The sequence below is a fragment of the Telmatherina bonti genome (assembly GCF_933228915.1).
Source record: "Telmatherina bonti genome assembly, chromosome: 16".
NCBI classification, from domain to species: domain Eukaryota; kingdom Metazoa; phylum Chordata; class Actinopteri; order Atheriniformes; family Telmatherinidae; genus Telmatherina; species Telmatherina bonti.
In genome coordinates, this window is record NC_136614.1 from 14,318,559 (window position 1) to 14,332,632 (window position 14,074).

The 14,074-nt window shown below is 39.3% G+C and overlaps 1 protein-coding gene across 2 annotated transcripts in view; it reads right to left on the reverse strand.

Moving 5' to 3' along the window:
• Nucleotides 1-14,074, reverse strand: part of map3k5 (mitogen-activated protein kinase kinase kinase 5) — a 73,109-nt gene that overhangs the window by 30,930 nt on the left and 28,105 nt on the right. For both annotated transcript variants that reach the window (XM_079254948.1, XM_079254949.1), the window contains exons 4-7: nt 12,115-12,308; nt 9,600-9,768; nt 8,826-8,932; nt 4,234-4,404 (exon numbers count right to left, since the gene is read on the reverse strand). In XM_079254948.1, the coding sequence (XP_079111074.1) occupies nt 4,234-4,404; nt 8,826-8,932; nt 9,600-9,768; nt 12,115-12,308 (641 nt within the window). The remainder of the gene's footprint in view (nt 1-4,233; nt 4,405-8,825; nt 8,933-9,599; nt 9,769-12,114; nt 12,309-14,074) is intronic.

Consider the following 14,074-nt stretch of genomic DNA (forward strand, 5'->3'; position numbering starts at 1 on the left):
AATCCCAAGCACCTCTGAGATAACGGATGAGTTCACAGGGCTCCCCTGGCTTTCTGAAATTCTTCAAGATGGAAAAAACAATTACAGCCATATTGAGCTGGGGCCACAGAACACCAAACAGCAACTGCGAGTAGCCCCAAATAACAAGAAATTTCATTTATTTAATGACCAATCTGCTCTGTTGCGAAAAGGGGTGTGAATGTTATTAGAGGCTTGTGCCAAGCTGTCTCATGGAACTGAGAATAACAACCAGATGGAAGCTTGATTATCTAAACAGCATATTCAGTCAATAAAGATATGAGATCCTAAATGTAATTTACGGATGAAGATGATCAGCGAGCCCTCTGTCATCAAGCAAACTGCCATTAGTTAATGCTTTTCATTCATGTGTTCACTAAACAATGCATAAATCTTTCTTTATTCACTTTATATTTACAACAACAACGTATTAAACCTCCAATATGGATTTTACAGATGCATATTGAAAATATGATAATATAGTTAATTTCATCCAAAGACTTAAACAATGACGGAAGTCACCATGACAGGGGCCCTTTTTCAGGGCTTCCTAGTGTTATAGTGGTGAATACTCATGTGAGTGGCATTTTGTTTTTTTAATCTATCTATCTATCTATCTATCTATCTACCTACCTATCTACCTACCTACCTACCTACCTACCTATCTCTTATTTATTTGTTCATTTACTTTTTCTTTTTTTTATTACATAAACGCATGTTTGAGTTTTACAGCAAGTCTCAATATATTCAGTTTCCATGGCGCTGAAAATGCTTGGTTTTTAGAGTTTTTTTCTCCTACGACATTTTAGTGACATCCTGACGACACAAATTGAGACGCCTCAGTGATTGGTCACATTTTCCAGGCCATGTGCATTCATGATAAACAAGCTACACCCACCTTCGCTGCTAGGTGCCAGATGGAAGAGGCTAAAACGTTCGTGGACAACGGGCTTGTTTTAGTGCTAACATGTCACACAAGATATACGCCTGTGAAGGAAAGCTACATTTGTTCAAATTCCAGGAGGAAACAAAGATTAGACAGCAATGGATGGATGCCAGGAACTTCACTGAAGACAGCTGGATAAACAAGGGCCAGTGTGAGGAGGGATTTGACACCACGACCGCGTTTCTTATCCTGAGACAAAAACTGTATATAAAACTGAATTAACCAAAAAATGTTAGACTTAGTTTGGATAGTTAGTGTGTCAGCAATGGTCAAACTAACAACTTAACTTACACTTACTTTACCAGCAGGAAACACTAATGACCAAAAAGTTGGCCATCAAAACTGTAGATTGAAATTACAATAATGTATTTTATCGAAAGTATGGCATTTGAGAAATTCTGTGCTGAGTAACATTATTTATCTGAACATGTTTTGTAACTTTAATGAAACAGTAGATAGATTGGGGGATGCTAGAAACATAATGACCAGCCTAAAAACATCCAGGTGCTAAGCTAGATGACACAGGAGATGTACATGGAGGAATACTACAAACCAGACAGCCAGGCTAAAAACATCCGGGTGATTAGCCGCGTGAAACAACAAATATAGATTAGGGGATGCTAGGTATGGCTAGGAACATAACGACTGCCCCCCCCCCCCCCCCCCCCCAAAAAAAAACATATTAAAAAGGACAATTTCACAATAAAGATGTTTACAGCATGGTACGAAATTTTTTTTTGGTGTAATATGTTAGGTTTACCTTCATGACAACAGTGGGGGGAATGATTTTTTTAAAAAAAATGTTTTTTTAATTCTTTCATTTAGAAGTAATTAAATGTCAAAATCATAGACTGTATATACAGATGTTAGTAGCCTCCCTGACGTCACCCGTAGGTTTCTGAAGAGCTGAATTGAAGCTCGGTGGGCGGTTCCTACCATCGCCCTCTTGGCAGAGGCATGCATGTCGTCTCGCCCGGAAAATACAAATATGGGCAAAGAGGTGGAGCTGAGAGGGGGGCTGTGATGGACGATGGTGTCTCTCGGTGGACGATTGACTTCTAGTGAACTCCGAGCTTTCTGTAGCTAAGAGCTAACTGAGCTAACCCGGAGCTAACAGGAGCTAACCAGCTAATGGAGGCAAGCGAGCTAAAGCTAAGTCATGTTGTTAAGCAGCTAAAAACTGTGGTTGTTCTGCATTCTTCTGACTTGAAGCGGGAGATTGGTAGCTGTCAATCAAAAGGACACGCCCCTAATTATACCGAATTTCAAGATTAAATTACTTTTAAACGGGCCCCACAGTTGACATGAAGTTAAACATGACCTATAAACCAAAAAGGGATTTTTGAACCAGGCTGTAAACATGGTTGTTTTTGCTGGGAAGTTGGTCTTTTTAACATGGGAGTCTATGGGGATTTGCTCTGTTTTGCAGCTAGCCCCTAGCGGATGAAGGGGGAACGGCAGTTTTATGAACTTCCGCATAGGCTTTACTTTTTACTGCCAAAGTCTCCGTCCATCTTTCATATACGCTCTATGGTCGAAATTCAGCATAATTAGGGGCATGTCCTTTTGATTGACAGGTATCCCGTTGCAAGAATGTAGAGTGCAGTAAGCCGCTGTTTTTAGCCGCTTAACAGCTTTTGCTTGCCTACCTCTGTTAGCTCTGGGTTAGCTCTTTGCTGCAGGCAGGTCTGAAATTGATAGATGACAAGCATCCAACTCACAGACCCCCGCTTAGCTCTAACTTTTTGCCATTTTTAGCATTTTCCCAGCGACACTGTCGCTCTCTCTGTCATCCCTACCACCCGGTGGGAACCGCCAAATGGCCTTCACTTCAGCTCTTCAGAAACCTACGAGTTACGCCACGGAAGCTCCCAACATCTTTTATATGCAATCTATGGTTACAACATGTATCACTGCACGTTTTGTGTTTACATTATTGAGTGAGTAACTTAGGTTTGTCTGCGAGTTCTGCGTAGATGACAAAAACAGCTGATGTGCACGCTCCCGACAACTACTTCCAGCAGTTGACCAATCTGAGGCGCCTGCATTCCTTTTGTGTTTGTTTGTGGCAGAGGCTGATCTGAGGGGTTTGTGAAAAATGCTTGATTAATTCCTGTTCTTGTAGACACACTCATTAAATAATTTAGCCTGAAATGTGCTTAAAGGGGCTGTTTATGTTTTTTTTTTTTATTTATTTATTTTTTTTATTTTTAATTTTTTTAGACACTATTCTAGTCCAAAATGTCAACTGGCTTTACTTTATCCAATAAGCAGCTTACAAGCTCACAACCCTCTCAGACTTTGAGCTGAGGAATATAATGTAGCTCCTTTATAGAACAGAAAATAGGCAGATTCATTAAGGTTGTTGATGGCCTTCACAATGAGATGGAAGACTTCATAAACAAATGCAGAATTTAATAGGAAGTCAACGGAGTATCTACTGGACAGACGTAATATGATTGGAGAACAAAGTTCTGGAAAAAAACTGGGGTATCATAATTTTGAACTAGTTGCAGTTTGTCAGATGATCAAAAAAAGAAGGTGTCAAAAGGTGGATTTTGTGCCCATGAGAAGGATCTCTGTTTTATCACTATTGTGTTTTAGAAAGTTACGTAAGGACTAGGATCTGATTTCCTGTTGGCATTGGGGGAGAAAGATGGGTTTTGTGGTCAGGAAGAGCTGGGTATCATCCCGTACAAATGGAAGTGTATGTCATATTTATAGAAAATCGGCAAGAGGGAGGGGGCAAATAATGACCAGGAGAGGTCCTGAGTGGGACAACTGGGTATGACCAGAGATATGATCCAAACCAGTCCATGGGCACCAAATGGGGACTAATCTCTCAAGATGCAATCACACTTTCAAATTGTGTTTTGTGTTTGCATCTCATAGCAGAAATGAGTTCACTGATGATTTACTGCCTTCCATTTTTCTAATAGTTGTAATACTCATGAACAATACATTGTTCTGCCAACGTGGCAACCGCTATTATTACATATATGCCATATATATATAGTTTTAATATGCCAATTCATTGTAAGCTCCTTTTGCTGCTTTACCACAATCCTGTGAGTCACTGCGTCTATTATGCAGCTTGTCCTTCGAAGCATTCTTCTAACAATGTTGGTGACTCAGTGTCTGGAAGGCCAGTTGAGCAGAAATATAACACACTCACACACACACACACACACACACACACACACACACACACACACACACACACACACACACACACACACACACACTGATATTCAGAGTGGCTCTCTCACCAGAGTGTGCTGCTGTCTCTGCTCTGCGTGTCGGTGAAGTGAGAGTCCAGGTACATGTCCTTGTAGATCCGTCCCACCAGGCAGTAGATGTCCGATGCTACCTGCTGTTCCCCCTCCACTAGGGGCAGCATTATGTCCAGGGCTTTTTGCCTGTCACCTGGCAGGTTCCTCCTTCACTCACACACAAGTGAACAAGACAAACAGAAATGGAGCAGGTCAGAAAGAAGTAAAACCTATAGTTTCAATCTCATGTGAGACATTAGCTGCGGGTATCAAATGAATCAGCTGTAAGCCAAGATTTAAGCATGGTGAAATGGGATATCTGTGATTTATTATATGCTATCTTTATCTAAAAAAGGCCTTGTTTGCTCTTTAAAGTTGCCCTTTAAATGCTTTTTTATGTTTGTTAAATCAGCTAATAAAATAAGAAAAAGGTGACTAAAACTCTAAATGTATTTGAAAAGTATTGACTGTAAACACTGTAAAGCTGCACGATGGCATTAAAATATCCTTGTAGAACAAATTAATAATTCATATTAAAAGATAAGTAAACAAACCTGACAATGCTTTTACACAAGATTGATTCAAATGACCATGCAACAGCATCTGGATGCACGTTCATGCAGAGCATGGAATAAAACAGGAATAAAGGAGGCTAATATGAGCTCAACTTGCATCACAGAGGTAATCAGGCTCATTAAAAGAATCATTGCTTTTATTGAGCCCTAGTGAAGCTCTACTGTCGACATCATTAAGGTGCTACAGGGTCTGATATACCTGTCTGTGAGGAAGTTATCATTTGAGTGCCTAATGATCAGCCCATTGGAAAATAACAAAGAGGATTCTTGTAGCATGAAATGAACGGAAATACTTTTCCCATGTTCATTATTTAAATTGCATTAATGTCTGCCTCTGACAGCTGTTCTTGTGCACAAAAAGCCATCAAATGCAGGTTTAATGCATTTGTTTCTTTAGAAAAATGGGAAAAGGGAGTAAAAATGGGTGCAAATATAAACAATATAGGAATATCAAAAGATCAATTTACTTGCAATTTAATTAATCTTTCATCTTTAACTTAAATCAGCCATTTATAACCTGGTTTTTCATCATATTGGATGAATTTTACTAAACCAATAAGGCAGCCCTTTTAATAAATTCTACTTTAATGTTCAGTGGATTCTCGACATGTTTTTGAAATATCATCTTGATTGAAATTAATATTTCAAACAATCACTAAAATTTTAAGCCCAGTCAGACCTCAGAGAGAAAAAAAATATCAAGCTTGTAACTTACGCAACAAGGAAAAAGTTCAAGGAAAAAGATTTGTTGCTGCGTGTTTATCTGGAAGCTTTTGCTGGAAAGTTTGGAGTATTATCAAAAACAGAAGGTTCCTTTGTTGTGATTTCTGTATTATGCAGATGAACTTTTGTAAATAATACTTCTATCGTTGCTCGTTTACAACTTGACTGAAGACCATCTTGGTATATTCTAGTTCACTGGAAAGAAACACACACTTGTCCATAATATATTTACACAGTTTATGTATTTAAGAGTGTAAACCAAGACAACTGAAAGTAACCTGTCTATTTATAAGTGCTCACTTATAAATGAACACATGAAGGCTCTCATCTGAGATCCAATGTAGCCTGTGTGGATGAAAACTAGTGCTTAACGTTAGGCCTGTTGCAATATGTCAATTAATCGCACGATAAGAAAAAACGTGCGCAATAAGTTTGCCCAACACAATCATTTTCATTCGTCTTTCTTTTCTCGTGTCACATTTGTTTTACGACATATTATTAAACACGGCAATACAACAAGTTTCCATGTGCACTGCAATTTTCCCAGCTCTGAAAAAAGACCTAAACAAACAGGTTAGCTCCATCTTCCTGACAGTACACAATCCCGATCGGTGTTTAACCTACAGATAAAATACAAACAAGACATTGCAACATGCTGTGCACTCGGACAGCGTGGTTGGTAAAGCCATGCTACCCTTTAATACTGTTAAAAAGGCGGCATTTTAAAAAATGTTGCAAACATTTCACAGCCAGTATGAATTACCTGGATGAACATACATGTTACAAACGGCAATTTTGCAACCTTACAATCACATTAAAAATGAGATACTCAAGGCGTTTAAAGACATTCAATTTTAGCATTCCACCTCTGGTCAAGCCCAAAAATGTCCCCTTATATGAGCTTTACCCTTACTCTATGTAACTGTGCTACATGGTGTTTAGAGATCATATGTTCCACGTTGCCAAAACCGCAGGAGAAATCCTGATCTGTTTTAGGAGTAGCATAAACTAGTCTGCACATCAAGCTAAATGTTCTTTAGAAATTAAAGTATGTTGATCCCTGAAAGGGTGTACTTGCATTATTATGGCATTATTGTTATTTTAGTTAAAAATAGTCTAAAAATTACAACAATAATCGTTTAGCGCAATATTATCGTTTATCGCAATAATTTCTGAGACAATTAATCGCATGGCAATATTTGTTACTATGACAGGCCTACTTAGTGTTGCATCATTAATATCATCCCCGCAGTCAATCATGGTTATGACAGCATCATATTGAGCGGTGTTTTTCCTGCAACTGGGATTCCTTGCAAGTAAAAAGGTGATGCAAAAAAAAAAGAAAAAAGGCACTGTACTCATTGAGTATTAATTGATAATTCCAAAATCTAAGCGACTTGGAAATCATAATACAGTCGATTAAACTACATAAATCTATTACATCTTGTTCTAAAATGGGACATTATTTTATTTACTTTCGTTTCTATACAGGTTTTATGGAAAGCATTTTTCCAAGTCTTTCTACTGATGCAATAACTTACCTAACAGCTGCATCTGTGCTCATGGTGCTTTGCTCTGCAGCTGGGGTAGAGTCTTCTCTTGATAAAACCTATTTTTTATAAATTCTTCACACATAATGTGTCAGTGCGCTTCCTCGAGCACAAAACCACCATATCCTATCATGTGGATGAGCCATATCGCAACAGCAAAATGCAGACATCTTGGCAAAAATGTTCTCATTAGCAGCACATTTTATTGCTGACTGAAGGAGCTGTAGCATGAAGCTGCAGGAAGTTTACAAGAATGACAGCTGGTGAGAAGCAGGCAGCCAGAACCTCCTGTGCTGTACATTGGTCTTGTTACTGAACCAAATAGCTAGCTGCATGTCTACAATTAAGTTGTTGCCATTTTAAAAAGAAAATTCAATGTCCACAACTTGAAGCTGCTGCTTGATGGGAACATTCTGCTTTTGTGCATGCTGTGCAACTAACAGGCATGCTAAAGGTGCAGGAGTGGAATGCAGACCCTGATTAATATACCTGAGATTATCACCCCATATTAAAACACATGTTTATGAGTTCCAAGCCATCTAATTGCAATGTTCAACAAGGATATTACATAATGGATGTCTTTTTAAAAATATTGCTAAGGTCAAGGGCTTTTCTTTAATCAGAGAAAATACTTGTGCATTTGTGCAGCTGCATAGAAAGCTGGGCTGGAAAGTAGTAATACGTCACTGAGGACACTTTCACATCAGCCTTTTTGATATGAATCCGGGTTTGTTTGCTCAGAAAGTTCGCTTTGTTTTTGCTGTTCAATTTTATCAGGGTGGGCTGCACGGTGGCGCAGTGGTTAGCACTGTGGCCTCACAGCAAGAAGGTTGCTGGTTCGATCCTTTCTGTGTGGAGTTTGCATGTTCTCCCCGTGTATGCGTGGGTTCTCTCCGGGTACTCCAGCTTCCTCCCACCATCCAAAGACATGCATGATAGGTTAATTGGTCACTCTAAATTGTCCCTAGGAGTGAGTGTGAGCGTGAGTGTGGTTGTTCATCTCTCTGTGTGTGGCCCTGCGATGGACTGGCGAGCTGTCCAGGGTGTACCCTGCCTGTCGCCCAAAGCCAGCTGGGATAGGCTCCAGCTTCCCCGCGACCCTGAATTGGAATAAGCGGTTTGGAAAATGAATGAATGAAGGAATTTTATCAGGCTTTCGCAACAATTTCTGTAGTATGAGCAGCAGGAGAGGCAGGAACATTTCTGACATGCTGTGCTAGGGCGCAGCATACGTCAGTTCTTCTCTTTGGTCCGCTGGATTGTGAGTTTGCTTTCACACTGTAAGGGTAAATTCATATCAGCCTTTTTCATTTGAGTCCGTTTGCTCGGAAAGTCCACTTCGTTTGGGGAACTGTGAATGCGCCGAAGGAATTCTGGTTTTCTGTCTGTTGTTCATACTTCATCTATCGTTGCAGTGTATTTCTGCAGTATACTTGCATGAGACAAAATAAAAAAAACAAAAAAACAGCATGGCTTTGTCTCCATGTTTGATGAGTTTTCTTCTTCATGCGGTTCTTGTTCTCTCTTTTGCTAAATACTAGTGCAGCGCCCCCTTTGGTGGGAATGGGGATATATTATTCTAATTGTTTGGCACGTTTGACCAAAGTGCAGCATGAACACAGTCTTGGTCTTCATGGATACACCCCCCTACAATTCAGCAGAGTCTCCAGAGTCTAGCTGACTATCCTGCTGTGAATGCACCCTGAGTGTATCACTGTGTTATGCATGCTCTTTGTCTTACCGGTTCAGTGCAAAGGCGTAGTGGAACTTCACATGGGGATGAGCCATGGGGTCAAAGGTTGGAAGCTTCTCCAGAGTCTCAACCAGCTTCACAACTGACTCATAATCCTGTACGGTAAGTAAGAACAAGGTGATGAGATCCTGCTTCACCCTCACCCTTGTCATTGTTAGCATAAACCCTGGGGGTCTGGACTGTTTCTGCACAGATGTCTCCATCTCATTAAGGCGCCCATCTGTTTTCAGACTGGATGTAGATACTCTGATGTGGCTGCATTCCGTCTATCTGAGACTCGGCTGTTTCCTGAACATTAAAAGCACCTCAATAACTGAGTGGCCACTGCCATATTTTTGCCTCTTACCTTTGCCTACATAGTCGCAGTACCCACAGCATGTTGAATAATTCAGGACATCCTCAATGCTTGTTGTTATAATAAATAATTAATGAGGATGTGCACAGCCTTTGGTGAGTGCAGGGAGCCAAATGGTGAGTGCCTTCACAAAAAGTAGATAAAAAAGATGTGCAGATTTCCAAAGAATGGCTAAAAGCTTTGCTTTAGGCTCAGCAGGTGGTCTGGAACGGCTCCTTATAATGCCACTTTTAATAGGATGACCGTAACCGGTTCATTTGGAAGCAATGACCTCTAACTGCATGAGAGATTCACCAGCTTTGGTACTAACTAAGTCTGCATTGCTGAATGCCATTTCTTTAACAGACTCCTGAAAGCACTCATTTTATATCGGATGTCTGGACAGTTCTTATGTTGTTGAGCTTTACCTGGATGTCCCTGTACGTCAGCAGCAGGTTGATGACAACATCCACCGAAAGGCACTCCACGTTGTCCAGCCGCTGCTGGATTCGGCTCAGCTCAGCGGCCAGTTCTTTGCCAGTATAAAGTTCCCGAGCTTTCCGGATCTCATTCAGAATCATCTCACGAAAATATTGGCTGTAGGATGAAAATATGCAACGTGAGTGATGATCTGCTTCAAAGGATGTGACAAAGCAATACATCTAAAATCTACCTCATCTGTAAAATGTCATGTTGGAGCTTCTTCTAATTAAAAACTGATGATCTGTGACAGAATACCATCTGAACATAAATGCAATTAATGCCTGACTATAATTGTCTCATACAGCTTAGGATTCCCTTGTGAAGCCATTTTAACCTTATTAGGTTTACAGATCAGATTTCGGAGAAAAAAAGTTTTTACTTCATATCTAAAGTTTTTTTTCAACATATATTTTAACTATAATTTTGATATTGCAATTTTTAATTTAATTTCACCGCATTTTGTTACATGTTACTTTTCAAATTGTCAAACAGGACATAATGAACTTATGAGGTAACATAGAAATATTGCTATTAATATGATATGAAATATTAATTTTACCGTTATTGTGACTTAGAAAAACACAACTTTACACTAAAAAATCCACTTACCGGTATATATCTTTATACAATGTTGAAAGCAAAGCTGCGAATTTTGTGCAGAGAGCAGTTCCAGTATAATACATCATGAAAGCAGAAAACATATTTAGACTAATTGCAAATGTAGCCCATGGATATATGTGCGTTAACATTTCTAAAATATTTCTTTCATGTGAGATTCAATGACTAAAGTTGAAGTAGCTGGGCATTAAATATATATTGCAAGCAATGGAGGTGTTGCTATGAAAACGCCTGAACTCACCCACTGCATTGCAGTCTAAACAGTACCCTTACAATACTCTCAACATAAAGCTGTAAACAAAATATGCACTTTTTTACATTAGATAGGTTAACTTTTATTACATTTATTATGAAAAGCTATAAAAAGTAGTAATCATCTACTTAATTATTAGACACAGTAAGAGCTGAGAAACTTTGTGCATGCTGGTCTCAAGGCACAAAGGCTTGATCATCATCTCACTATTCCTGAAGCTGAGTAACTGGCCGGTGCATAGCCTGTTGGCAGAAACAACTGAACAAAACATGTTTTTTTTTTTTTTGTTTTGTTTTTTTTTTACATGCAAACCTCCACGCAAGTCAACAGGGTGAGGGATGCATACACAAAAATAATTACAGCAAGTAAAATGGAGAAGAATAGGACAATAAACCAAAGGCCCTGTTAGGTTGAAAAATAATATGTCAGTGCTGCTTCTCTTATCAAGAAATGACATAATAATGGAATGTACCACTCCTATAAACCAGCTCTTATCTTACTTTTCATAAAACAATCTATTGATAAGTCCTTCCCCGTTACAGTTTACTTAAACGTTTATACTTTTGAACCATTTACTGACACAGAATGGTTCTTCTCAGGCGACTTTTAGAGGAACTTCGTGTTTGGAGGAAATGGTTCTAACAGATTTCTCTTTGGCTTCCTCTTACTCAAACCGTTAAAGGCTTCCTCTTACTCAAACCGTTAAAGTGTTATCTCAAACAGTGACTGTAAACTCTTATGGTTTAAAACCGGGTGATAATAATAACATACAGCAAAAGTTACATTTGTTTTAAGCTAAGCAAGTATTTGCCCGTTACATCTGTTAGAAAGACAAGCATGATGCAATCAGTTGTGAACATGGAGCATTAAACAGAGATTTTGCTCAGAATGTTCAGTGTGGGTAGAAAATCTCATCCTTGTGATGCAGAAGAGCAGTTTTTAAGTGTTTTTAAAGAGTTTTAATTGATCCTGACATGATAAGGTACGATTATGAGTCTCAGACCAGCTCACCTTGCCACGTTTTCTACCAGCAACTTGCCAATTGTTCTGCATTTATCAAGGGAAAACATATTTTATGGACATCAGAATTTTGTAGAACTTAACAGAGTTTTGCTGTTTGAGACACAAAGCCTCTTGTTTTGATAACCTTAATTATTACAGTTAAACTATTTCTATGATTTTTTTGGACAATTGGTGCAGTTTCATGTCTTATTATATCTGCTTATGAATAACTTCTGTATAGACAATGCTTTCTGTCTTTCATTTCCACATAAACCTCTATTAACACAGGAACTCAATAGTCACTTCTCTCTTTTCTTTGGCAGAAAGTAAAAAAATAGGATATTTGAAACGTTCAGCTATCTCTTTGTGGAACGTTTTGGCTGTAACAGGGACCATCAACAAGATGTTTGCATTGATGATTTAACAAGTATCCCAGTTATAGCTGAAGAAAAGTATAAATAGGTAAAACACATGTAAAAATATGAGAAAGAGAAGATATAAAATAGAGAATATGGAATTTGATCATCTAAAAAAAAAGAGCAACAAAACAAATTCAGTCTCTGCTCCAGTTCACATCGTATACTCACTGGGAGTTGGCTTCTGACACCTTAAGCAGCTGGATGAAGCGATCCAGCAGAGGCATGCAGATGGGCCCCAGCAGCATCTCAAAGCTGGGCTGCATCAGCTCAGTCAGGCCCTTCATAAGGCTGCTCTCACAACAGTACACCTTGTTGTGGGGTGTAACCATGTAGGGGATGAAGGTGTAGTTAGCCGTGCATGTCTGTTGATAGAACAGAGATGGTTTTAGATGTCAGGACACCATGAGTGGCATTTAGTGGTATCAGAGGTAAAGCTATAGCACAGGCAGGACTTTAAATAACATCTGTTTTTACTTTCTACATCAATATTTATGTACAAATAATAACCTAATGAATTTCTAAATTGTGCAACAAAGACTAAAACTGATTTTGAAGGCAGTGTAAGACATAATTTCAAATGGAGGAAGCAGATTGTTCGGAGGAAGTCTGAGCTGTTTTCACTGTTTCTGACCAGTTGAAGAAACAACACAAGGCTTCATGTTGCATCTGTCTGCAGAGACAATAGTGTTTATGTAGTGTTGTCTCCAGTGAGTCAGTCTGCACAGGCAGCAGCCAACAGGAGATATTTGCATCAGTGGTGAAAGCCCTATTTGGAGCTGCTCTTTTTCAAACACTTACATCACTGCTCTCAGGCAAATTTGGCATGTTCATGCAGCACAATGCACAATAAATTCAAGTAGAAATCTGGCTCCTTACCTAACGCAAAAGTCTTAACTGATATTTTCACCAGCTGCAGCAAGTTCATGCCTGTTTTTCATTTTAGCTGCAGCATGAAAAGTATTCTTTATTTGCATGTAAATCTTCACATCTGATTATATCTGGTCTTTTTTTTTTCCCAGCAGCAGCTATGATGAGTCAGCTTGCCACTACTAAACACACTATTCATTTCCATTAGAAATGCTGTTTTCAATGAGAGCCATTTAAAACATTTCAGACGTACAGTGACACACTACATGAGCATCTGGAGGTGGCTGGGACTGCAACCCAGCTGCATCCTGACTTCAATCATCTACCATGTTTTCAGCTTCTCAGAAACCTTTCAAATCGCAAACTGCTGCTTTCACTGCATATAGAAAAAAAAGGAAGTGGAAGGGAGGTGTGGTATTGAAGCAGTGACAGCCATCTGAGGGTACCGACTTCCTCCTGTGCAGCAGCGGTTTATGACATCACCAGCTACTGCAGCGGCGCTGCACGTCTTTCAAAAATAAACCCCTGACCCTTACATTTCTATGGTGCAACAGGTTGCAAACAACTGCCGCTATTATTAGCTCCTCTGTGTGTGTGTGTGATTCATGCTGTCATGGAGATCACATGGCAGGCTTGTTTTCAAAAGCTTTTGTATATTTCAGAGCTGCTGCAAGTCATCTGGTGCTAACCTGCACCAGTTACTCACAGGTGATGTGCCACCAAGCTGAAATACGTGTGACAACTCCGGTTCACGGGGAATCTTGTGAATGTGACTTAGAATTAGTCATTTATTCAGTGAGTGAGTCATCTGGTTTGCTGGCCTTGTCCATGATCCATCTGTCCATCTGCAGCTACAGCAGGACTGTAATGGTGCAGCATCATACGGCATCAGAAAGACAGACTGACAGCTCACAGATAAAACTGAGTTTTTTGTGACTGTTGCAGTCATTAATGGTCTGAAGAAGCTGATATAAACTAGAGAAGGCTCCTTTGTCATTGCACAGGGTTTTTAAAGCAATGCAAACAGTTAAAATAAGTTGCATCTGCATATCAGTTATGAGCAGCTGCCTGGAAGCTGAATTACAACAACAAAGTTAACCAACACTTACCATTAAAAGGCATTAAAAAAAAAAAAAAAAAAAAAAAATCTAGACAAACACAACTTTATGGATGTTTACAGTGTTATTTTAGCAAAATAAAGGCAAATAACGTCCATGTTGGTGAGTACGATTGCACAGGGTGGCATCATGTATGTATGAGA